This window comes from Malaclemys terrapin, chromosome 1, assembly GCF_027887155.1.
Source record: "Malaclemys terrapin pileata isolate rMalTer1 chromosome 1, rMalTer1.hap1, whole genome shotgun sequence".
Lineage (NCBI taxonomy): Eukaryota > Metazoa > Chordata > Testudines > Emydidae > Malaclemys > Malaclemys terrapin.
In genome coordinates, this window is record NC_071505.1 from 1554113 (window position 1) to 1577110 (window position 22998).

At 64.8% G+C, this 22998-nt stretch overlaps 1 protein-coding gene across 5 annotated transcripts in view; it reads left to right on the forward strand.

The window, feature by feature from the left end:
• The first annotated feature begins 2027 nt into the window (after positions 1-2027).
• IMPDH1 (inosine monophosphate dehydrogenase 1) overlaps positions 2028-22998 on the forward strand; it is a 50086-nt gene continuing 29115 nt past the window's right edge. The window contains exons 1-6 of one of the 5 annotated variants that reach the window (XM_054037157.1): positions 2028-2469; positions 3144-3242; positions 14840-14888; positions 21385-21486; positions 21711-21785; positions 22530-22736. In XM_054037157.1, the coding sequence (XP_053893132.1) occupies positions 2447-2469; positions 3144-3242; positions 14840-14888; positions 21385-21486; positions 21711-21785; positions 22530-22736 (555 nt within the window). In that variant the 5' untranslated portion in view covers positions 2028-2446. Of the gene's footprint in view, positions 2470-2654; positions 2742-2905; positions 2990-3143; positions 3243-14839; positions 14889-21384; positions 21487-21710; positions 21786-22529; positions 22737-22998 lie in introns of those variants that run through there. The other 4 variants (XM_054037246.1, XM_054037491.1, XM_054037331.1 and 1 more) reach the window with 4 other exon arrangements.

The window sequence follows — 22998 nt, forward strand, 5'->3', positions numbered from 1 at the left end:
ACTGGGACATGTCACATGCACCCAGAACATGCCTGGGGGGTTGCTGTGGTCACTGGGGGCTGGGGCAGCACCTGCCGGTCTCCTAGGGGGCCCGACCCAGCCAGCCGCTCGAGCACAGAAGTGAGCCTGTATGCAGCATAGCGTTGTGCCGTTGCAGTAGGACTGGCTAGACCAGATCAGCCCAATGGGATCCTCCAGCTGGTTACAGCTCATCTCCCGCCGTAGTTCTAGCCCAGTATCCAGCTGTGCTGGGGCATACAAGGGGCCATCTAGTTTGGCATCTGCTCTCCAGCCCTGGCACGGGTTTGACGCCCACCAGCCGTTCTCTGGGAAGGGAGAGCTGGGCCTAGCCATGGATCGGATCGGCCACGTTCCAGCAATTCACTGCCAGACTCAAGGGAAAAATAGAGGGTTAGAAATTCCCCGAAGCCCACTGTTAGGTCTGCGTGGGTACGTCTATACTGCAAAAATTCCCCACGGCAGCAAGAGAAGACTGAGAGGGGACATGAGAGCAGTTTTCAGGTATCTAAAAGGGTGTCATAAGGAGGAGGGAGAAAACTTGTTCATCTTGGCCTCTAAGGATAGAACAAGAAGCAATGGGCTTAAACTGCAGCAAGGGAGGTCTAGGTTGGACATTAGGAAAAAGTACCTAACTGTCAGGGTGGTTAAACACTGGAATAAATTGCCTAGGGAGGTTGTGGAATCTCCATCTCTGGAGATATTTAAGAGTAAGTTAGATAAATGTCTATCAGGGATGATCTAGACAGTATTTAGTCCTGCCATGCGGGCAGGGGACTGGACTCGATGACCTCTCGACGTCCCTTCCAGTCCTAGAATCTATGAAAGTCTCAGAGCCTCTCACTGCGGCACTGCAAACAGCTGTGCAGATGTACCCGCTCGGGCTCCAGGACACCCTCCCCCCGGCTCCAGTCTGAGCAGGCGCGGCTCCGCGGTTATTTTTAGTGCTGCAGCACAAGCCCCATGTGCCTGAGTCTGTAGACCCAGGCTCTGGGTGCTTTTGTAGTGTAGACGTGCCCCAGGAGGCTCCTAGACCTGGTGTGGAAGGAGAAGCCCCAGAACAGAATGGATGGATTCTCCTGGCTTTGACATGACTTACAGAGCTAAACAGTGAGAGGGGAATTCCCAGGCTTTCTGAACATTCAAACTGGCCATTTTCTTGTCAGATTTTGTTCTCCTTTAAACTTAGCTTGTTCCTTTCCCCACATAACAAGCTCCATCTTCCCCAGGGGGCTGGGCTGGGAATTCTCTGCCATTTGGGGTTCCAAGGAAATGCCCCATCCCTCTGGCACCCAGAACTTCGTATTCTCCACCAAGCATGTGAAGTGCATTGGGGCGGGACCACAGGGGTGTGGAGAGCCAAACCTGCCAGCCAGCACTGCTTCCAGAGGGAGCCAGCACCTCCACTGCAGGTGTTGGTTCTGGCCTCTGTGAAGTCTGCCTGCCTCCACATACCTGACTACGTAGACAAGGCCTGTAGACCCCTAGGGTCCTTAATGCCAGGAGGTTTGTCTAAAGACTTGGGGCCATTGGGGAGCTCCCCCATTCCGTATTTGTGCATTTCCTTCCCTAAGTGTGGCACTTTACATGTGTCTTGGTTGAATTTCATTTGGTCGTCTGAAGTCCAGTTCGCCAATTTATCAAGATCCCTCTGAATTTTAGCTCTAGCCTCCAAAGTGTTTGCAACACCCCCAGTTTTGTCTCATCTGCAAACTTGATCGGTCTGCTCGCTAGTTGTCACGGACTCACAGATTGTGCCCACTCTTGGCCCCGTGTGGTCCGTGGCGGGTGCCCCTTTCAGTGTGACAGCCCTTCTCGGGGGTCCACTCTCTCTCGGGGTCAGGCCCCTCCACCTCCTGGATCCGCACCTCTCGGAGCCCTAGCACACCTGTTTCTCACGCGCTCTGGACCCCCAGGGCCTCCACCCCCAAAAGGGGTTGATGCCACCCTGTTCTCTAGACCGGAGTGACTCTCAGCCAGCATGAAACAGGAGGGTTTATTGAGAGTTGAACACAGCACAGGAAACTCTCAGGGCGCTGAGGCGGAAAGGGCAGGGGTAGGTCAGGGGGGTCGGTGCAGTGCAGGACGTCCCAACACCGGGGTTAATCGGTACAGGCTGGGGAGCCGGGTCCCATGGGGTGACCCCTCCGCCTGGCCAGATGCAGCGTTTGGTGCCCCGGGCTGGTCAGGGGCTGGGTAAGGACGGGGCTCAGGCCGGGCTGCCTCTGGCCTCTCCATCCTGCGGGCCCACGGCAGCCCCCCCAGCACCGGGGCCGGCCTAGCCCCCGCTCCTTGGCCAGCTGCCAGCGTGGGCCGGGCTGGTGCCTCCTCCTCCCCCGGCCCTTCCTCCAGCCGCCGTCTCCCTCCCCAGCCAGCCGCGTGCAGCGAGCCCGGGCCGGCGGGGAGCGGCGGAGCCCCAGGCCGAGCCATGGGCGAGGGGGAGCCCGCGAGGTACCGGCTCGGGAGGAAGGTTGGGGGGCGCCGGGCGGTGCGGGCGGAGCGCGGGGACCCCGGGGCCGGCCAGGTGCGCGCCCGACGCGCGGGGCGGGGTCCGTGCGCTGCGCTGCGCTGCGCCCTGCGCCCTCCCCACGGGGCGGGCCCGGCGCTGCGTGTGCGCCGGGAGCAGCCGCCGAGCCGCGGGTCCGCCCTGCGCTCCGCCCCGCTCCGGCCCGGCGGGTCCCGGGCCCGCCCGCTGCAGGCTCCGCGCTTCCCCCGCCGCCAAGGTGCGTGGCGCCCCCGGCTGCAGCCCGGGCGCGGGGCCGGGTGCAGGGGCTGGGGCCCGCGGCTCCCTCCCTCCCTGCGGGCCCGGGGTCGGGGCTGGGGCTCGGGCTCCCTCCCTGCAGCCCGCCGGGCCGGGGGCGCCCCCCATCCCCACCCCAGGGGCGCGGCGCGGCGCCCCACCCTGGCAGCGCCCCTGGGCGGTACCCAGCCCATGCCTGCAGGACCAGACTCCCTGGGCCACCCCCCCCAGGTGCCCGGACCCCGCTCCCCCAGGCGTGTGGGGCTGAGACCCGCTCGGTGCCCCCGGGGCTGTGGGCGGGCGGGCAGGCAGGGTGGCACGGGTGGCATCCCTTACACGTGCCGGGCGTGTGCCCATGCTAACGGTTCTGCCCCTCTCCCTGCAGCATGGCCGACTACCTGATCAGTGGGGGCACGGGCTACGTGCCCGAGGACGGCCTCACGGCCCAGCAACTCTTTGCCATCGCCGACGGCCTCACCTACAAGTAAGTGGCTGCAGCCTCTCTCCGCTCGGCGGGCGGGGGGTGGGCACACACTCCCCTGCGGGCAGGCACCGGAGCATTGGCAGCTGACGGCACTGGGGCTGCTGCTGCCCACCCTGGCTCCGGGGCAGCCAGGGCGGCTCGCACGTGGGGTCAGGATGTTGGCACAGCACAGCGCCAGCTCCTTTGCTGAGCGCCGTCCGTGCCGCAGGGAAAGGCTCAGTACGGCAGCGAAGGCCAGTATGCTCCTCACCCCCACTGGCCTCACTAGAAGGGTCTCTCCTTTCTCCCTGGCTGTCCTGCCACCACCCCCCAGTGATTCCTAGGCCGGCTAATGCCCTGCCAACAGCTCCAGCCGTACCTTGGTCTCCATGGTTCTGATCCCTTCTGATGCGTTTCAGCACCAGACACAAGTGCATTTTTGTCACATCACAGAAGGAAAAGCCTCTTGTGTATTGGAACATTTCTATGACTGTCAGATTTCATAACATCTTTGCTGTATTTGAAACATACCTATATGCTGGCCCTGACCGGTCCCTTTCGGCTTGTATTGGTGATCTGAACAATCAGATGCGGAGAGAGATGCATGCACCCTATTTTTGGGTGTGTACGTGTGCATACCCACGCTCCAGATGTATGGGTAAAGCAAATATCAAATATATTAGTATAAATGATCTAATGGCTACATAGCATAACATTGATGGTGCTATTTGTCAATATTTATTTATATATAAATATTTATACAAACCCTGATGTTCATAGAAATGTTTTTTAAATTAAAAAAAAAACAAACGTTTTTTGTCTAAATCATCCCTTGTAATATTTGCCTCCAACCTCATTAAGGCAACTGGAAAGTGAAACTGACTGCAAATAAACATGAGACTAGAGGTCTGGTTTCTGTCTAGGCAGGTGGTATTCATGGTGAAAATTAAATTGGATTTTTTTATAAAATTGTGAATGGAAACCCCCCCAAAGGTGCTGGAAATGGAACCTGCAAATAAATTGCAGATTGTAACCCAGGAGGGTACTGTAACCATGGGCGCAGATTCCGTAGCGCTGGGGGGCATTCTCCATCACGGGTATTTGCAGCGCGAGCGACTGCCCGTCTGCAATGCAAGCTCTGGGCACGGCCCCAGCTGTTGGGCTGGGTGCAGGGATCGTGGGGAGAGGTGCTCTGGCTGGGCTGTGCAGGATGATCAGAACGGTCCCTTCTGGCCTTAACGTCCACGAGCCCGACCAGGGCCCTTCGCCAGGACGAGGTTCGGCCTATCGGTGGATCCTAGCGGCTAGGTTAGTGCCAACAGCTGAGCGCTGATCCTGCAGGCGGTTCTGCATGGAGACGCCTGCAGGGTCGCGCCCTTGGGACCTTGGTGGGTTAGTTGCCCTGTCCTGTAGGGCACTCCTGCGTGTAGCGATGGCGTGGGCCCCAATTCCTGTGTCCCCTCCCACCCTTTGTCTGCGGGGCAGGGGCAGGGGCTGTCTCTGAGCAATGCCAAATACAGCGGGGTGCTGATCGCCAGGCGAGCGGCTGGGCCTTGCTGTGATGCCAATAATTATTAGCAGCGCAACGTGGTTGCTGATTTTTAAAAGTAGCGATGCGTTAACTTTAGCAACCGAGGGCGCTGTTGCCCTGGAAACGCCGCGCTAATAGCACCAGCGAATCCAGTAACACAGTCCTGCTGGGATCCTGCAGCTTGCTGGTGGGAAAGGGCAGCTTTTAAACCACTGACATCGGTCGCCGGAATTCCTCTGCAGCCCCGATCCTGTAACGGGAGGCGTGGGAGCAGATCTGGGGGCTTGCAGGGTCGGGCCCGAGGGGGCGTTCAGGTTTTCAGCCCGCGGACGGAGATGGTTCCTTTCAATCTGGGGGTGTCGCTTCGGCTCCTTTCTGTGCAGGGGGCTCCTGGAGGACGGGGGAATGTTCCTTGGCAGGGCAGTGCCGGCCTGGGAGGACTTGGCCTTGGGGGCTGGCATGTCCCCTTTCAGTAGCACTCAGTCCCTCCCCCCAAGGCAGAGTCTGTGCAGTGGCTGGGGGGGACGGCACACGGGCTCCCTGGCCGTGCCGTGAGACCCGCCTCTCTCTGATCGATGGTGATTATTTTGCCAACTCATCCTTGTTGGCCAGGAGGCTCTGAGCCCTGGGGAGGGATGGGAGGCCCGGGGTGCATGCCAGGGCGGGTCGCTGTCGGTCACGTCTCCTTGTCCGACACCGTCTCTGTGACGCTGGGAGTGTCTGGTGTCGCTGGACCCCCTGCCCCTGATCCCTGAGGTAGATGTGACCTGGGGGGTGCCCTATGCCTGCTAGCAGCGCCCGCGTTAAGGAGGGAGCTGAATGGGGGGCAGGCAGCCAGCGTGCGGGGGGGTATTACTGTGGGACACCCTGCGGCCTGTCCTCATGGCAGCACTGTGCTTCCAGCCATCTCTGTCTGCTTGCACCATGCCTGCCCTATCCCAACCCCCACCCCCACCAGGCCCCCACTGCGGCTGCCTGCGAGTGACACCCCCCCCCCCACAGTGACAGGTTGTGTCTGGCCCCGAGCCAGCCTGCTCCGGGAAGGGTTCGGAGCCCCCTTCTCACAGGCTGAATGGCGCCGTTGGGGAACGAGGCCTGAACGTTGGCGTGGGCTCAGTCAGCCAATGGAGGGTCCCTGCCCCACAACCCAGAGGTCTCCCATGGGCTGAGCAGAGCCAGTCGTCCCCTCGCCGCGCGGGTCCCGGCTGCCAGCCTCTCTGTGAAGGGTGTGCATGCCTGGGATACGGCAGTACCATGGGCTGTCCGATCCCGTGCACCGCCCTGGGCCCTGCAGCTGCCCCCAGTGGTGGATTAGCCCATGCACAGGGGCCCCAGCCAATTGGGGGGCCCTGGAAAAATGGACACCCCGACCCCGCTCCCCGGCTGGAGCGCCAGGCGGGGCAGAGGAGGCTGCAGGCAGAAGGGGTGAAGAGGGGTCCTCACTTTCTCTGGCCCAGGGCCCCACAACCCCCTAATCTGCCCCCTGGGGTGGGGTAGGGGCTGCAGCTGTCTGGGTGAAGGGCAGGGCTCTGGCCATGAGCCCTGAACACCTGCCCAGGTTTGGGCAGCGGTGAGGGGCCCGAGTGCGAAGCTGGGGGGGGGAGGGGTGAGCCCTCCAGGAGCACACACCTGCCCGGACGGCGGCTGGCAGGAATAGCCAGTCCCCATCCTCTGGCTGCGCTGCAGGGGCAGACCCCACGGGATCGTGTGCAGCGAGCTGGGGGCTGCTGTCCTCCCCCACCCCCCGGTGGCTGCACTTCAGTGGGGAGGGGTGGGTGGCAAACCCTGGAGAAAGGTGCTGTCTGGGGAAGTGGCCGTTCTGGAGGAGACCCCGGGCCAGCGTCTCCCTCAGCGGCAGGCTGAGCAGCCGTGGTGCTCACCCACCAGGTGACATCCGAGCCGCTCGCAGCCGCCTTGCCAGCAGCATCAGCAAACAGCAGGGCCGCCTGCCGCCCTCTGCACCCGAGGGACCGGGGGTTAGTCCCTGGCACCAGGCGCCCGGTCTCGATTCACCGCGGCCGAGCCCAGGCGCTGCCAAGTCAAGGCAAAGCTACTGAGCGTGGGGTTCCTTCCTCTGCCTGGAGACAGGGCTGGGGTGGGGAGGGGCAGGGGGTTGGTCCCAGCCCTTCGCCTGCCCTTCCCCTTCTGCTGCAGCAAAGGGGCACAGCCTGGGGAGGGAGGACCCTGGCCCGCGGGGCTGTGACAGGCCGTGGAGCTGCTATGGGGTGATGTGCTGCGTGGCTCTAAGAGGCGTGGAAGCAGGATGCGAAATGCCGGGGGGAAGCGAGTCTGCATCTGCAGTTGGGGTGGGGGGTGTTTGCCGTGTGGGGCAGCCTCAGGATTTCATCTCTGCGCGATTGTCTCCCGCTTTCTCCTCTTTAAGCACGGCTCTGCCCCCCGCCCAGTGCCCCACGGACACAGCTGTAGCTCGGGGTGGGGCTGGGGGGAGCCGGCTGCGGCACGGGGCCGTTTGGGGACTCGGACTCTCGCTCGAGAGGTGGGGGGTGCAGCCTGCTGCTGTGGCCTTTGGGGGCAGGTGCTCCCAGGGGGGAGACGCCCTTTTGCCTAGGGTCTGGATGCCCAGGTGTGAGGAGGAACCCGGCAGGGGAGGAGAGGGGGGCGTGAGGAGGGGGCGGGGTTTATGGCATTGTCCGCTGAGGGGCTGCACCTTCCTCTGAGCAGCCGCACGGGCCCCTGTTGGCCGGGCAGATCCTGGTGTGTGTCAGAGAGAGAGCAGCACACGTGCAGCCCCCGCGGGCCTGTCATGCCCAGTCATGCCTTGTTCTTGGGCAGGGAGGTTTAGAAACTCCCCCGCCCCCAGCGTCCCGCAGGGGCTGTTTGGTGGGTTTCGGAGGAAGAAGCAGGCTGCCCTGCCGCGTCCCTGTGGGGAGCAGACCAGCTGTTTCGGAGGCACTGAGGCCCATGGGCTCAGGGAGAGATCTGTGTGGTTGCTCTCTGCAGCCAAGACGGCTTGTTCCCTTCCCGCCAGGCTGCAGCTGTGACTGCACCATGCGGAGCAAAGGTCGATGGGAGGTTGCCTCTCGAGCCCAAACCACAGCCCCACGTTCCCGGAACTGCTGCTGTCGGCCAGGCAGCCGGCTGGGGCTGTGGAGTGGAGCTGCCTGCTGCCAGGGGTCCCTGGGGGTGATGGGGAGAGAGACCCAGGCAGGATTCCTGTGCACGCATAAAGCCAGCCTGGCGTGGCCCCCCCATCCTCCTGTCCCCCCTGAGGGCTGAGCGGGGGAGGCAGTGTGGTGCAACGGGCAGAGCCCGGGGCTGGCACGCAGGAGACGGGTCAATTCTGGGAGAGTCGCCGAATCAGCTGTGAACTGGGGCCGAATCCTTCCATTCCCTGCCCGTTGTCTGGCTCGGGGGCCCGCACATTCGACAAGGGCTTGTCCGCACTCGGGCTGCTGTGCCGGCAGAGCCCCCTAGTGGAGACACAGCGTAAGCTGAGCACCTCCCCGACCGAGGGTTGCATCTCCACTGGGGGTTTAGCCACCTCGGCTGGGGGGCGGGATCCACGCTCCTCGCCCACAGCTGTGCCGGCAGAACGGGGTGGAGTAGACGCAGCTTCACTTAGGCCTTGTCTGCATCTAAACGTTGTACGGCTGTAGCTGTCCCGCTGTAGTTACACCAGTGCGGCAGCCTGGCGCGCCGGCGGCTCTACCAGTATAAAAGTGCCTGCCCCAGTACGGCTGTTCCAGCGTGGGAGGGGCGTACGCGCTCCCAGTAGAGGGCACCAGTGTGGCTATGGAGCTGCAGCTGTGACACGGCTTTGTCCGATCAGAACCGCCCCCCTTCCCGAGCTGTTATCTCCCAACCCTGACGTGCCGCTGGGCCCTTGGTTGCTTCGTGCGGCGCTCGGCGCAGCGGGGCCCTATCCGGGCGCTGGGTGCGACTCCCATGGCGCTGGGTTCCACGTGGGGCGTGGTGGGAATTAATGTCGGGAAACGACTGACTCCCTAGGCCCTGAGCCTGTGGGCACTGATGGGCAGGGCGGGGTGACCGCTGCCCGGTCTCTGTGCTCGTTCGGGGGGCGCCCCGTGGTGGAACTGCAGGGTGAGAACTGAAAGCTTTATGGCCCTACGTGCGCTGGGGGCGGAGTCAGGGGCGTGCATGCCGGGTCGCTGCCGTTTGGAGTTTCCTGCCCTCTGCGAAGGAGAGGAAGGACGTGAAGGAAGCCCAGGCTCTCGACTGTGTGTGAGAGCCATGGACGGGACTGCTGCGCTGCACAACATGGGCGCTCGGGGGGCTGGCAGACCCGGCTCCCTGCCCGTGCCTGCGCACGGCATGGGGAGCAGGGGAGTGCCGGCTCATTCGCTCTCTCTTCCAGCGCAGCCGGTGCCAAGCCCAGGCAGCAGGTTGGCACCGTTCAGGGAAAGCAGGGCATGGGGCCTGGGTGCTCCCTGGACGTTGGGGGTGATGGAGTCGTGGGGGGGGGCTGCGACCCAGGGCTCCATCACCTCCACGACTGCCTAGGGGACGACTGAGCCCTTTCCTCTCTAGGCTGCTGGCTCGTAGCTCTGTAAGGTCACTGGTGACTGACAGTGGCCCCCGTCTGTGGGAGCGTGGGCTGTTTTTGGGGGGCGGGGAGGGGAGATGAGCATGAGCCTGGCCACGGGGTCTCCGGCCACTGGCTTGAGGCAAGTCCCATCCCCTCGTGGTGCCTCGGTTTCCCCCGTTGGTTGATGTCTGGTTGCAGCGCTCTGTCTCTGTGCGGGATGAGTTGGAGGCTCTGGGCTGGTTCCTGGCTAGTGGAGGTCAGTCGCTGTCGATCTAGGCCAGGGCTCAGCACAGACAATTTATTCCTCGCTCTGCTCCAAGCCGGTGACCATGACGAGTTGCTGCCTCCTGGTGCTCCTGTACTACCAGCAATCGGGGGACGCTGGCTGCTGGGCCTTCCCCCGGGAGTGGGCGCCCCGGGCGCTCTGCCCTTCTGGGAGGGGCACAGCCCCTGGGCTGCCAACTGACACGTGCCAAAGCCAGGGCGGGGTGTGAGGCCCGGCTCCCCAGCGGCCATAACTGGGGCCCAGTGTGCCGGGGAGCCACACACCCTTAGCAGGAGCACCGTGGCACAACCATGCAAGGAGCAGGCAGGGGCACAGTGGCATCAGCACCCGGGCATCCAGTTATGGGGCTGTGGGGACCGTAACTTGTGAGTTGCCGGGCGTTGGGCGTCCCCGTTCTCCACCGGAAGCTTTGCCTTGCTGCAGGACCCTGTTACGGGTGGAGGAGACGGGTGGCTCTCCCTGGCGTTTGGAGTCTAGGAGCACATCCCCGAACCTGGGGGCAGGCGGCGCGGCGGGCTGAACAGCCAGGCAGCTGTAGTTATGGGCGGAGGAAGACAGACGCTCGGCAGAGATGTCCGGTGTCTGGGATGGAGCAGTCTGTGGGCTGAGGGAGGTACAGACTGGACCATGGGGCGGGGAGAGGAAGGCACACTCCCGGTTGGAGATCCCAGAGGAGATGGGCATGACCCGCCTGCCGGGGTCGGATGTGCCCAGGACAGCTCGGTGGGGCCGTGGCAATGTGTCACTAATTGGACCCGTATTTGCATTTTACACATAGCCCTGACCCGGGGAGCCGCCTTTCCCTTGGCCGGTTCCAGTCCCACCCAGAACTCTTCCTGCCCCAGCCAGCTGAGTGACTATTCAATAGCTGCTGCGTTCCGCCCCAGAGGTGGCTGCATTTCAGTGGCGGGTGAAGGAGGCCGCTATGCGTGTGCGAATGAACAAGCTGCTCCATGTGTGGGACTCTGCTGAGCTCAATGGGGCTCCTTGTGGGTGCAGGGGGCTACTGGATACCGGGGCAGAGCAGCTTGCAGGGTGTGTGGGGGGGGTCCTCAAACCCCAGAGAGTGAGTCTGAAGGGCAGAGATACAGGAGAAATCACCTGTTCCCTACCCTGCGGCCGTATCGCCGCCTCTGTGGCTTGGTTCGGCCCCCGTGCTCCAGCCTCCCTGCATTGAGGTGAGTGGCCCAGGCGGCTCTGGGCTGGTGAACTCGCCTGCGGATGGACGCGCTGGCTGGCCCTGTCCTGCTCTGGGCGGCGGGCGTGGACACAGGGTAAATCCTCTGCAAGCCCCTTGTGGGGGGACAGGTGCTGAGGCGGGCGCTGCCCCAGTGGCAGTCGCGTTGCTGGTCTCAGGGTAGGACCAAGCCAGTCTCTTTCCTGGGCTGCTCCGGGCACTAAGCAGTGACCCCGCCGCGGTATCAGCGTGCCAGGTGTGACGGGCCGTGTGCCAGCGCGGGGGGACGAGTCCCCCATGGAGCAGAGCGTGTCTCCACGCAGCCGCTGGGGCTGGGGGGAGTGTGGGTGGAGGAGGGGCTCATGGCGCTGACGTCCCCATTTGCTGGAGCAGGGACCAGTCACTCGGAGCGTGGGTGCGGGTGAAGTCTCTCCCCAGCAAGGGCGCAGGCCGGGACAGCCGGGGGAGGGGAGGTGTGAAGTCTTCCCCCACACCCCGGCCTGCACCCTTGCTGGGGTCCCTTCTTGGGTGTCGTGTGCATGGGGGCTGGGCAACCCCCTAGAACGACTGGGCACGGGTGACGGGGCATTCCCGGGCCTGGGGGAGAGGGGCCACTGCTCCGTAGCCCCCCTCGCACAGGAGCAAAGGTTATTGAACCTCTGCCCGACCACGGCTGGAGTCCTGGGGCAGCGAAGAGCCATGGGGCTGATTCAAGGGGTGGAAAACCTGCCTGCGAGTGAGAGACTCCAGGAGCTCGGTCTGGTTAGCTGGGCAAAGGGGCGAGTGAGTCACAGCCTGCAAGTACCTAGTGGGGCACAAGTGTTTAATAACGGGTGCGGCGGCCTAGCGGGGGAGGCCGAACGCGCCCCAGTAGCTGGAAGTTGAAGCTAGATGGATTGGGCCTGGAAATCGGGGTGAATCTGTACTGGTGAGAGTCGTCGTTTGGCTGGTTCGGTTCCCCAGGGCCCCGTCACTCACCCTGCGTCAGTCCAGGCGCCCTGGGTTCTGAGAGCTCTGCTCTAGGAATTCACTGTTCTCTGGCCTGTGTGACATGGGGGTCAGACTAGACTGGGGGTTCTCCACCTTTTTCCTTCTGAGCCGCCCCCCCCAACTTATCGATAAACTAGGCAAATACAATTTAGATGGGGCTACTATAAGGTGGGTGCATAACTGGCTGGATAACCGTACTCAGAGAGTTGTTATTAATGGTTCCCAATCCTGCTGGAAAGGCATAACGAGTGGGGTACCGCAGGGGTCTGTTTTGGGACCGGCTCTGTTCAATATCTTCATCAATGACTTAGATATTGGCATAGAAAGTACGCTTATTAAGTTTGGGGATGATACCAAACTGGGAGGGATTGCAACTGCTTTGGAGGACAGGGTCATAATTCAAAATGATCTGGACAAATTGGAGAAATGGGCTGAGTTAAACAGGATGAAGTTTAACAAAGACAAATGCAAAGTGCTCCACTTAGGAAGGAACAATCAGTTTCACACATACAGAATGGGAAAAGACTGTCTAGGAAGGAGTATGGCAGAAAGGGATCTAGGGGTTATAGTGGACCACAAGCTAAATATGAGTCAACAGTGTGATGCTGTTGCAAAAAAAGCAAACCTGATTCTGGGATGTATTAACAGGTGTGTTGTGAGCAAGACACAAGAAGTCATTCTTCCGCTCTACTCTGCTCTCGTTAGGCCTCAGCTGGAGTATTGTGTCCAGTTCTGGGCACCGCATTTCAAGAATGATGTGGAGAAATTGGAAAGGGTCCAGAGAAGAGCAACAAGAATGATTAAAGGTCTTGAGAACATGACCTATGAAGGAAGGCTGAAAGAATTGGGTTTGTTTAGTTTGGAAAAGAGAAGACTGAGAGGGGACATGATAGCAGTTTTCAGGTATCTAAAAGGGTGTCATAAGGAGGAGGGAGAAAACTTGTTCACCTTAGCCTCTAAGGATAGAACAAGAAGCAATGGGCTTAAACTGCAGCAAGGGAGGTTTAGGTTGGACATTAGGAAAAAGTTGCTAACTGTCAGGGTGGTTAAACACTGGAATAAATTGCCTAGGGAGGTTGTGGAATCTCCATCTCTGGAGATATTTAAGAGTAAGTTAGATAAATGTCTGTCAGGGATGATCTAGACAGTATTTGGTCCTGCCATAAGGCCAGGGGACTGGACTCGATGACCTCTCGAGGTCCCTTCCAGTCCTAGAATCTATGAATCTATGAACATGCAATAAAAACTCCACAGCCCACGTGTGCCACAACTGCTTTTCTGCATACAGAAGCCAGGGCCGGCGTTAGGGGGTAGCAAGCAAGGCAGTTGTCTGGGGCCCCATGCCACAGGGGCCCCCACAAAGCTACATTGCTCAGGCTTCGGCTTCAGCCCCGGGTGGCGGGGCTCAGAGCCCCGGGCTTCTGCTTTCTGCCCTGGGCCCCAGCGAGTCTAATTCTGGCCCTGCTTGGTGGACCAGCTCACGGCCCCCTAGGGGCCCCGGACCCCTGGTTGAGAACCACTGGACTAGCCATCCCCGTCTGGCCTGGGCTCCGGGAATCTCCCTGGGAATGGGATGCTGCTGCTCCTCGGCCCTGCCAGCAGCCGGTGGCACTGCCTGCCTGGCGGGGTCCCACGCTGCGCCCTCACCCACGTGGAGAGATCCTGTCCCCTCCCTGTCCCACAGCTCTGCCCCAGCCCCATTGGACCCCTGTGCATTGGGGTGGGAGCAGGGTCCTGGGATGGGGCCGTGGCTCCGGTGCCAGGCTGCGGGGGGCGTTGCTGGCCCCTGGGTGGGATCTGAGTGGCTAGAGCGGTGCTGGGTCCTAGTTTTCGGGGGGCTGGGGAGGTGTGGGCTCCCCCCCCCCCCTCTGCCCAGGGTTGCTGTTTGCAGCTGCTGGTTCTATTTTTAGCAGCTGCCTCCCCCTCCTGCCACATCCCTGTGGGAGCCAGGCAAGCGGGGAGGAGCAGGTGCCTTCCTGTAGCTGGGGAAGGAGGAATTCAAGGGGGCCCGGACGGAGCCCTGCTCCCCCCCAGGTCCCTGCCTCTGGGCTCTGCACCCTGTTGACCTCCAAAGGGGCTGGGGGAGCATGCCCAGGTCCCCTCCCCCCTAGCCAACGGAGGGGCCAGTGGGGTGGTATGACCCTGACAGAGCTTCATCCATCCTGGACAGGCTGCAGACGGGGGCCTGCCCCCCACCCCAGCTCAAATGCCGCACTGCGCCGGCTGGCTGCCCCCTGTGTGTCGTGGTGCCCTGCACGGTACAGCGGGGTGCCCGCTGTATCATCCCCACCCAGCACCCCGGTGCCTCCCGATGGCCCTGGCGCCCCTCAATGCAGCCAGCCAGAGCCGTGAGGGCTCCAGGTCCGTGCATGCCCCCCCACGCAGCCCTGCGGGTGCTGAACCCCGGCTCTGCCAGCGGACAGGCCCCCTGCAGTGAGCTGGCCCAGCACGGGGTCGCTTCGGCCCCTTGCCCCTCCAAGCAGCTGTGGGTGCAGGGGGGCCGAGCCCCGCCCGGTTCACAAATAGCCCTGGATTAGCAGCTCAACCAGGGCAGCTGGGCCTCCGTAATCCTGCCTGCCTGCAGCCGTCCTGCTGTGTCTGCCAAGGGCTGGCCGGCTTCCCAGGGGTCCGGCCCCTCTTAGCCCTGCCTTAGTGCCGGGCAGGGGCTGCCCTGCTGGGTACCAGCCCAGCCCACGTATTCATCCCCTCGCGCCGGCCCGCTCCGTTTTCTGCCCTTTCCTAGGGATAGCTCAATGGTTTGAGCATTGGCCTGCTAAGCCCAGGGTTGTGAGTTCAATCCTTGAGGGGGCCATTTAGGGATCTGGGGCAAATCAGTACTTGGTCCTGCTAGTGAAGGCAGGTCCTTTCCAGTTCTAGGAGATAGGATATCTCCATTAATTTAAATTTAAAATCCTGTAAAGCCATCTGGGGCCCGGCTGTGATCACTGCCACAGCCCTGTGCCACGGGGATGGCTTGGGGGGAGCCCAGCCTCCTCTCTGTGCAGCTGTGGCTGTGTGTGGGGTGGGCTCCAGGGGCGTGGGCTCCCTGTGGGGTGTGGGGCTGCATGGGGGCTGTGGGGGCAGGTCTAGCCGCCATGTAATGCTCTCTCCCTCTCTGTTTCTGCAGCGACTTCTTGATCCTACCAGGCTTCATCGATTTCACAGCGGACGAAGTGGTGAGTCGGTCCCTGGAGTGCTCGCCGGGGTGTCCCCTGGGGCCGGCGCTCATGGGTGGCATGCCAGCCCCTTGCACCCTGGGGTGGGCAGTGCCGTGCTGCTGGGCACGGGGCCAGGGCAGCACCAGAGCTGGGGGGTGTTAACATTATGAGCCACCTTCCCTCCCGCCCACACTCCCGCTAGGTCTAGGGGTCCCATTGGGGGTGGCGCATTGGGCTGGAGTGCAACCCCCCATCTGCCTGGGAGCCGGGTCCCCAGGGCCCAGCAGGGAGGGTGAGGGGTAGAGCTGAAGGAGGAGACCGGGGAAGTGGTGTCCCTGCAATGGGGCCTGCAGGACAGCCTGGGGCCCGAGACAAGCCCGTTGGGGTTCCCTGCACGGCCATGGGTCTGGGCTCTGTGCTGCATGGGTGACACATTTGCCCTGTCCCCCAGCTTGCAGGCCCCTTGCTTGCCTGCCTGGCCCAGCGCCTCAGAGAGAGGGGTGTCCTCCGGCACCCCGGCCAGCTTTTCCGTGACTCCGGAAACCTGCACAACCTACAGCACCAGGGCCCAGGCCTTGGAGGGACTGGGGGGATGGGCACATGCTGTGCCAGCTCTCAGCACTCCCTGGCAGGGAGCTGCACTGAAATGAGGCCGGTGCCCTGTGCGGTAGCTGGCCCAGGGCTGGGCTGTGAACAGGGAGCTGCGCTGAAATGGGGCCTGTGCCCTGTGGGAGGAGCTGGCCCGGGGCTGGGATCGGAGCAGGAAGCTGGCCCGGGGCTGGGCTCGGAGCAGGGCTGAAATGGGGCCGGTGTCCTGTGGGGGGAGCTGGCCCGGGGCTAGGATCTGAGCAGGGAGCTGGCCCGGGGCGGGGCTTGGAGCAGGGCTGAAATGGGGCCGGGGCCCTATCGGGGGAGCTGGCCCGGGGCTGGGCTCGGAGCAGGGCTGAAATGGGGCCGGTGTCCTGTCGGGGGAGCTGGCCCGGGGCTGGGATCGGAGCAGGGCTGAAATGGGGCCGGTGTCCTGTCGGGGGAACTGGCCCGGGGCTGGACTCTGAGCTGGGCTGAAATGGGGCTGGTGTCCTGTCGGGGGAGCTGGCCCGGGACTGGGCTCGGAGCAGGGAGCTGGGCTAAAATGGGGCCGGTGCCCTGTGGGGGGAGCTGGCCCGGGGCGGGGCTCGGAGCAGGGAGCTGCGCTGATACAGGTGTGGGGAAGCCCCCGGCCCTGCTCGGTCTGGGCCTGGCTTGAACGTTGCTAGGGCTCCCTGTGGCCGGGGGCTCGTTCCGCGCCTGAGGGCACATGGCTCCGCTGGGCTTGGGGTGGGGGGCGCCGCGCTCCGGCGCAACCAGTAACGGCTCTAACACCTGCCTGCGCCGTCAGCCTCTCTGGCTTCACGCGCTCTAGGCTGGCCGTGCTAGGCTGCCCTCGTGTTCCCCGGGCGAGGCCCCTCCCTCACCCAGCTGCACTGGAATTAGCGAGCGGGTAGCTGGTGAAGCAGACAGGTCAGTTACGGGCCTGCCCTTCCCATGCTGTGCCCGCCAGCTCGGGGCTGCAGCCGGAGATACAGAGCCTTGGGGAACCACGGCAGTTCTGAATCAGATTGGGAGGGAGTGGAGTGGAGTGGTTAGAGCAGGGGGCTGGGAGCCAGGACTCCTGGGTTCTACCCTGATCCTGTCACTGACTCCCTGTGTGACTCGCAGCGAGTCCCTTCCCCCAGCTGGGCCCCCGTGCCTCCCGACAGGTTGAACCCCCTGGGCTGAGGTGACGTCTGGCTGGCAGTAGTGTGGAGTCGAACTGCGGAGCCCTGTGGGGGGAGCCCTAGAAGCGGGCGACTCCAGGACCCTTAACTCCAGAGCGCCGCGTCAGGTCTCTGCAGCCTACGGCTCAAGCCCTGTGACCAGTGACTGCTGCTAGCCGGGGCCAGGGGCCCCCAGGGCTGGACCGTAGCCTGGCCCCCTCGTCAGTCTGACCATAATCCCCACCCCCCACCCCCAATACACATGGGTGGGGAGCTGGCGGGCACCTCTCTTCCCGCGCAGGCAAACCCATGGTGCAGCACAGGCTGGGGGGGGCTGGGACCCGCTTAGCATGCAGCTTGGCCAGGCAGTGTGGGGGGGCTGCCAGCCGGTGCAGATCCCGAGCTCCCCACACACACACACACGGGGTGTTTCCTGGCAGCCCGTGGGGCGAGCAAGGGGCTGGGTCTGATGGACCCCGTCCCCTAGCGAGCTGCAGCGTTGCATGCTGGGAGCTGGAGTCCCTGCGGCCGCTCCTGAGCCGGGTGACTTGTGGCCCCCGTTGGTCTGGCTGGCTGGGGTGGGACCCCCAAGCTGGGTCCCCTGGGTGCGTCGGAGCCTGGCTGGGCCCCGCGCCCTATTTCCTCTGCAGAGCCGGGCAGCAGCTCCCAGCTGGAATCTAGCTCTGCCCAGAGCAGCATTTCAGGGCTAATCAGGCTCCCAGCTGGGCTCTGTTAATCTGCTGGGAAGCTGGTGAAGGTCAGGCCTGGGCGGGGGGGAGAGGAGCAAACACGCCCAGGTGGGGAGCAGGGAGGGTGGGAAGGGAAGGCCAGCTGGGGTGGGAGAGAGCCAGCCTCTGTGAACTCCCCCAGGGCAGGGGGGCGGGGCCCAGCGTGCTGTGAGTTCTCCCAGGGTGGGGCTGGGTTGGGGGTCGCGGCCCAGCGCACTCCGAGCTCTCCCAGGGTGGGGCTGGGTTGGGGGTCGCGGCCCAGCGCGCTCCGAGCTCTCCCAGGGTGGGGCTGGGTTGGGGGTCGGGACCCAGCGCGCTCTGAGCTCTCCCAGGGTGGGGCTGGGTTGGGGGTCGGGGCCCAGCGCGCTCTGAGCTCTCCCAGGGTGGGGCTGGGTTGGGGGTCGGGGCCCAGCGCGCTCCGAGCTCTCCCAGGTGGGGCTGGGTTGGGGGTCGGGGCCCAGCGCGCTCTGAGCTCTCCCGGGGTGGGGCTGGGTTGGGAGTCAGGGGCCCAGCACGCTCTGAGCTCTCCCAGGGTGGGGCTGGGTTGGGGGTCGGGACCCAGCGCGCTCTGAGCTCTCCCAGGGTGGGGCTGGGTTGGGGGTCGGGGCCCAGCGCGCTCTGAGCTCTCCCAGGGTGGGGCTGGGTTGGGGGTCGGGGCCCAGCGCGCTCCGAGCTCTCCCAGGTGGGGCTGGGTTGGGGGTCGGGGCCCAGCGCGCTCTGAGCTCTCCCGGGGTGGGGCTGGGTTGGGAGTCAGGGGCCCAGCACGCTCTGAGCTCTCCCAGGGTGGGGCTGGGTTGGGGGTCGGGACCCAGCGCGCTCTGAGCTCTCCCAGGGTGGGGCTGGGTTGGGGGTCGGGGCCCAGCGCGCTCCAAGCTCTCCCAGGTGGGGCTGGGTTGGGGGTCGGGGCCCAGCGCGCTCTGAGCTCTCCCGGGGTGGGGCAGGGTTGGGAGTCAGGGGCCCAGCGCACTCCGAGCTCTCCCAGGGTGGGGCTGGGTTGGGGGTCGCGGCCCAGCGCGCTCCGAGCTCTCCCAGGGTGGGGCTGGGTTGGGGGTCGGGACCCAGCGCGCTCTGAGCTCTCCCAGGGTGGGGCTGGGTTGGGGGTCGGGGCCCAGCGCACTCCGAGCTCTCCCAGGTGGGGCTGGGTTGGGGGTCGGGGCCCAGCGCGCTCTGAGCTCTCCCGGGGTGGGGCTGGGTTGGGAGTCAGGGGCCCAGCACGCTCTGAGCTCTCCCAGGGTGGGGCTGGGTTTGGGGTCGGGACCCAGCGCGCTCTGAGCTCTCCCAGGGTGGGGCTGGGTTGGGGGTCGGGGCCCAGCGCGCTCCGAGCTCTCCCAGGTGGGGCTGGGTTGGGGGTCGGGGCCCAGCGCGCTCTGAGCTCTCCCGGGGTGGGGCTGGGTTGGGAGTCAGGGGCCCAGCGCGCTCTGAGCTCTCCCAGGGTGGGGCTGGGTTGGGGGTCGGGGCCCAGCGCGCTCTGAGCTCTCCCGGGGTGGGGCTGGGTTGGGAGTCAGGGGCCCAGCGCACTCCGAGCTCTCCCAGGGTGGGGCTGGGTTGGGGGTCGCGGCCCAGCGCGCTCCGAGCTCTCCCAGGGTGGGGCTGGGTTGGGGGTCGCGGCCCAGCGCGCTCCGAGCTCTCCCAGGGTGGGGCTGGGTTGGGGGTTGGGGCCCAGCGCGCTCTGAGCTCTCCCGGGGTGGGGCTGGGTTGGGAGTCAGGGGCCCAGCGCGCTCTGAGCTCTCCCAGGGTGGGGCTGGGTTGGGGGTTGGGGCCCAGCGCGCTCTGAGCTCTCCCGGGGTGGGGCTGGGTTGGGAGTCAGGGGCCCAGCGCGCTCTGAGCTCTCCCAGGGTGGGGCTGGGTTGGGAGTCAGGGGCCCAGCGCGCTCCGAGCTCTCCCAGGGTGGGGCTGGGTTGGGGGTCGGGACCCAGTGTGCTCCGAGCTCTCCCAGGGTGGGGCTGGGTTGGGGGTCAGGACCCAGCGCGCTCCGAGCTCTAGGGCCGGGACCCTGTGCACATGGGACGTGCTTGTATTAGCCACCAGGCCGCATGAGCCCCTCCAACAGCCTCCCTCATGGGTCACAGAATGGAGCGGCCGGGCTGCCTTGTGGCTTGGGCAGTGGGGTGGGACCCAGGAGCTCTGGGGTCTAGTCCTGGCACCGCCCCCGTGTCTCCTCAGCCTGCGCCCACAGGGAAGCGCTGCGCTTGGCCCCTTGCCCAGTTCTGCGCCTGGCATCTCGCCTCCTTCCGCTGCCGTGGGCTTCAGGACAGATGTCACGGACTCACAGATCGTGCCCACTCTTGGCCCCGTGTAGTTTGTGGGGGGAACCCCCTTCAGTGAGACAGCCCTTCTCGGGGGTCCACTCTCTCTTGGGGTCAGGCTCCTCCACCTCCTGGGGCCACACCTCTCTGAGCCTTAGCACGTCTGTGTCTGCCGTGGGCCCCCTCAGGGAGTCCCCTCGCTCTGGACCCCCGGGGCCTCCACCCCCGAAGGGATTGATGCCACCCTGTTCTCTAGACCGGAGTGACTCTCAGTCAGCATAAAACAGGAGGGTTTAGTGAGAGTTGAACACAGCACAGGAAACTCTCAGGGCCTCAGGCCTGCCCTCCCTCAGCCCAGCACATCCCAGTCTCTCTGCATCCAGGTGGGCTCTGCCTGCTCCCCCTCTCCAGCCCCGAGCCCCCCTGCTCCCAGCTGGGCATCTGAGATCACCGGCCCCAGGCCCCACCTCTGTCCATTGTCTTCTCTCCAGGGAAACAGGGTTGTAAACTGGGGCCTCCTCTCCTCGCTTCTGTCCTCTGGCTGGAACCGGCTGGTTAGGTCACTGGGTCCTCACTCTGCAGCCCATTGTCCTCCCACTGGCCAGAACCGGCTGCGTCTCCTCAGCTGGGCCTCCGGGTCGCCAGGTCACCAGTCGCTGGGATATCCACCCTCCAGGCCATCGGCTGGGTCCCCATGTCCTCTCTCCGGTCCTCTGCAAAACAAACTCCCTCTCCCCTCACCTCGTTAAACCAGTAACACCCAGGGAAACTGAGTCCCACCCCTCCACATGCAAACCATTGAAACCCCACTGAAAACAAGGAAAAAACAAGAAAATCCCCCACTTCGTCACAACAGGGTCGGGCGTGGCCACCAGTCCCGTGTACCCTCGGGCGCTGTGTCCATCACGGGCCCCTGCCATGATGCCGCTCCCCGGCCAGCTCCCTGCTGCGTCCCCCGGGGCCGTGGGCTGGCGCGGGGCGGCTGGCGCTGAGACGTGCCCAGTGCCTGGCTGGGAGGAGGCATGAAAAGGCCCCGTCGCTGGGGAGCTCAGCACTGGTGGGCCCGGTTGTAGGGCAGGGCCTGAGGGGGATGGGCTGTGGGGGGTCGGGCGTCCCGCCGAGCTGGCCAGGCGAGCCTGGGGGTGGTGAAGAAATACAGCCGCTGGCGCCGTGGGGGGCACACACGGGGCCACGTGCTGGGGTCTGCAGAGAAGGAGCCGTGGGGTGGGTGGGAGTGTGGCCTGCTGAGTATGTGGGACAGGAACTGGAGGACAGCTGGGACCCCCTGTGGGGCTGAGCACGGAGCCCCGGGGGAAGAGGGGGCTTGGGGCAGGGCTGCGTCCTAAGGGAGCCCTGTGTGAGCGGTGCTGGCCCCCCCCAGTCCAGCATCATGGCTCTGACATTGGCTGGCACTGGGCAATTCCTTGGCAGCCAGGCCCCCCGTGATCCGGGGGCGGGGGTTCCTGCTCTCTGCCAGTGTAGCTCCAGGCCGTATCTAGGGGATAACGCCTGGCGAGCCACAGGCACTAGGGTGGGGGCGTCTCCCCCGTCCGGCGCAGTGCTGGGGAGGAGGGCGGGGCTGCAGCCAGCCCCTGGCCCAGCCCTCCCCTTGCCTGGGGCATCGCCTGGCGTCGGGCATGGCTGCTGGGCAGCCCTGGGCTAGACTTCGTGTTGGGTTCACAGCTCTGTGCCCCCCCGCGAGGGGTGGGGGGCTGAGACGCTCACGGCTCTGTGTCTCTCCCCCCGGAGAGTTAGTGCGGGGGGGTGGGGGGGGGCTGACGGGTTCACGGCTCTGTACCCCCAGGACCTGACCTCGGCGCTGACCCGCAAGATCACCCTGAAGACGCCGCTCATCTCGTCGCCCATGGACACCGTCACTGAGTCGGACATGGCGATTGCCATGGCGGTGAGAGCTGGGGAAGGAGCGGGGGGGGGGGGGGATCCACAGCTCTGATGTCAGTGGCCCCCGGTTCCCGTCCCCAAGCCTCTCGCTGGAGACCAGCCCCAGCCCTGAACGTCAGGCAGCTGGGCTGGGCGCGGCGTGAGGACCTTGCCCTGCGCTGCCCCCGCCGCGGGGCACCCCCATTGCTCCATGGGGCCGGCCGAGGCTGACCCGCTCTCTCCCCGCAGCTGATGGGCGGCATCGGGATCATCCACCACAACTGCACCCCGGAGTTCCAGGCCAACGAGGTGCGCAAGGTCAAGGCAAGTACCAGCCGCGCCCTGGGGTGACCCTGGCACCAGGGGACTGGCTCTGGGCAGACGCGGGGGCCGGCCTGCCCTGCCCCTCCTTGCCCCGCACCTCTCGGGACTCTGGTCCTTTGTGGGCCCCCGACACCAATGTGCGCTGGGTGGGTCAGTGGGGAGATTGGTGCCCCTCCCCCCCCCGGGGAGCGTAGGGGCAGAGGGGGCGCTGTGGGGTAGGGTCCCTAGAGAGCTGGGTGGGTCAGTGGGGAGATTAGCAAACCCCCCCGGGGAGCGTAGGGGCAGGGTAGGCACTGTGGGTTGGGGCCCCTAGAGAGCTGGGTGGATCAGTGGGGAGATTGGCGCCCCCACCCCCAAGGGAGCATAGGGGCAGGGGGGGCGCTGTGGGGTAGGGTCCCTAGAGAACTGGGTGGGTCAGTGGGGAGATTGATGCCCCCCCCCGGGAAGCGTAGGGGCAGGGGGAGTGCTGTGGGGTAGGGTCCCTAGAGAGCTGGGTGGGTCAATGGGGAGATTGGTGCCCCTCCCCCCCCCCGGGGAGCGTAGGGGCAGGGGGGGTGCTGTGGGGTAGGGTCCCTAGAGAGCTGGGTGGGTCAATGGGGAGATTGGTGCCCCTCCCCCCCCCCGGGGAGCGTAGGGGCAGAGGGGGCGCTGTGGCGTTGGCACCAGGCGGGCGCTTGCGGGATGCTAACCCTGCTCTGTGCTGCAGGCGCCCGGCTGGTGACTCCCCCTCTCCCTCCCCTGCAGAAATTCGAGCAGGGCTTCATCACGGACCCGGTGGTGATGAGCCCCACGCACAACGTGGGAGACGTCTTCGAGGCCAAGCTGCGGCACGGCTTCTCGGGGATCCCCGTCACCGAGACGGGCAAGATGGGCAGCAAGCTGGTGGGCATCGTCACCTCGCGGGACATCGACTTCCTCACCGAGAAGGACTACGCCACCTACCTCAGCGAGGTACCGTGGGACGCCTGGGGCCCTGCCCCGGATACCGCCTCCCCGGTGGCCCCGGCTGCGTCTCGTGCCAGCCGCCCTCCTGTGTGGGCTGGGCGCGGTGGGGGGCGGGGGTGGAATTCGCTGTCCTCTGAACATGGCTGCTGCGAGGCTGGGCACCCAGTTCTGTGGGGTGAGGGGTGCACAGGCACGGGTGTGCAAGGGGGTGGGGACATTGGGGCGGGGCTTTTGGGGACAGGGCACTGGGGGGCGGGGGGGAGCAGGG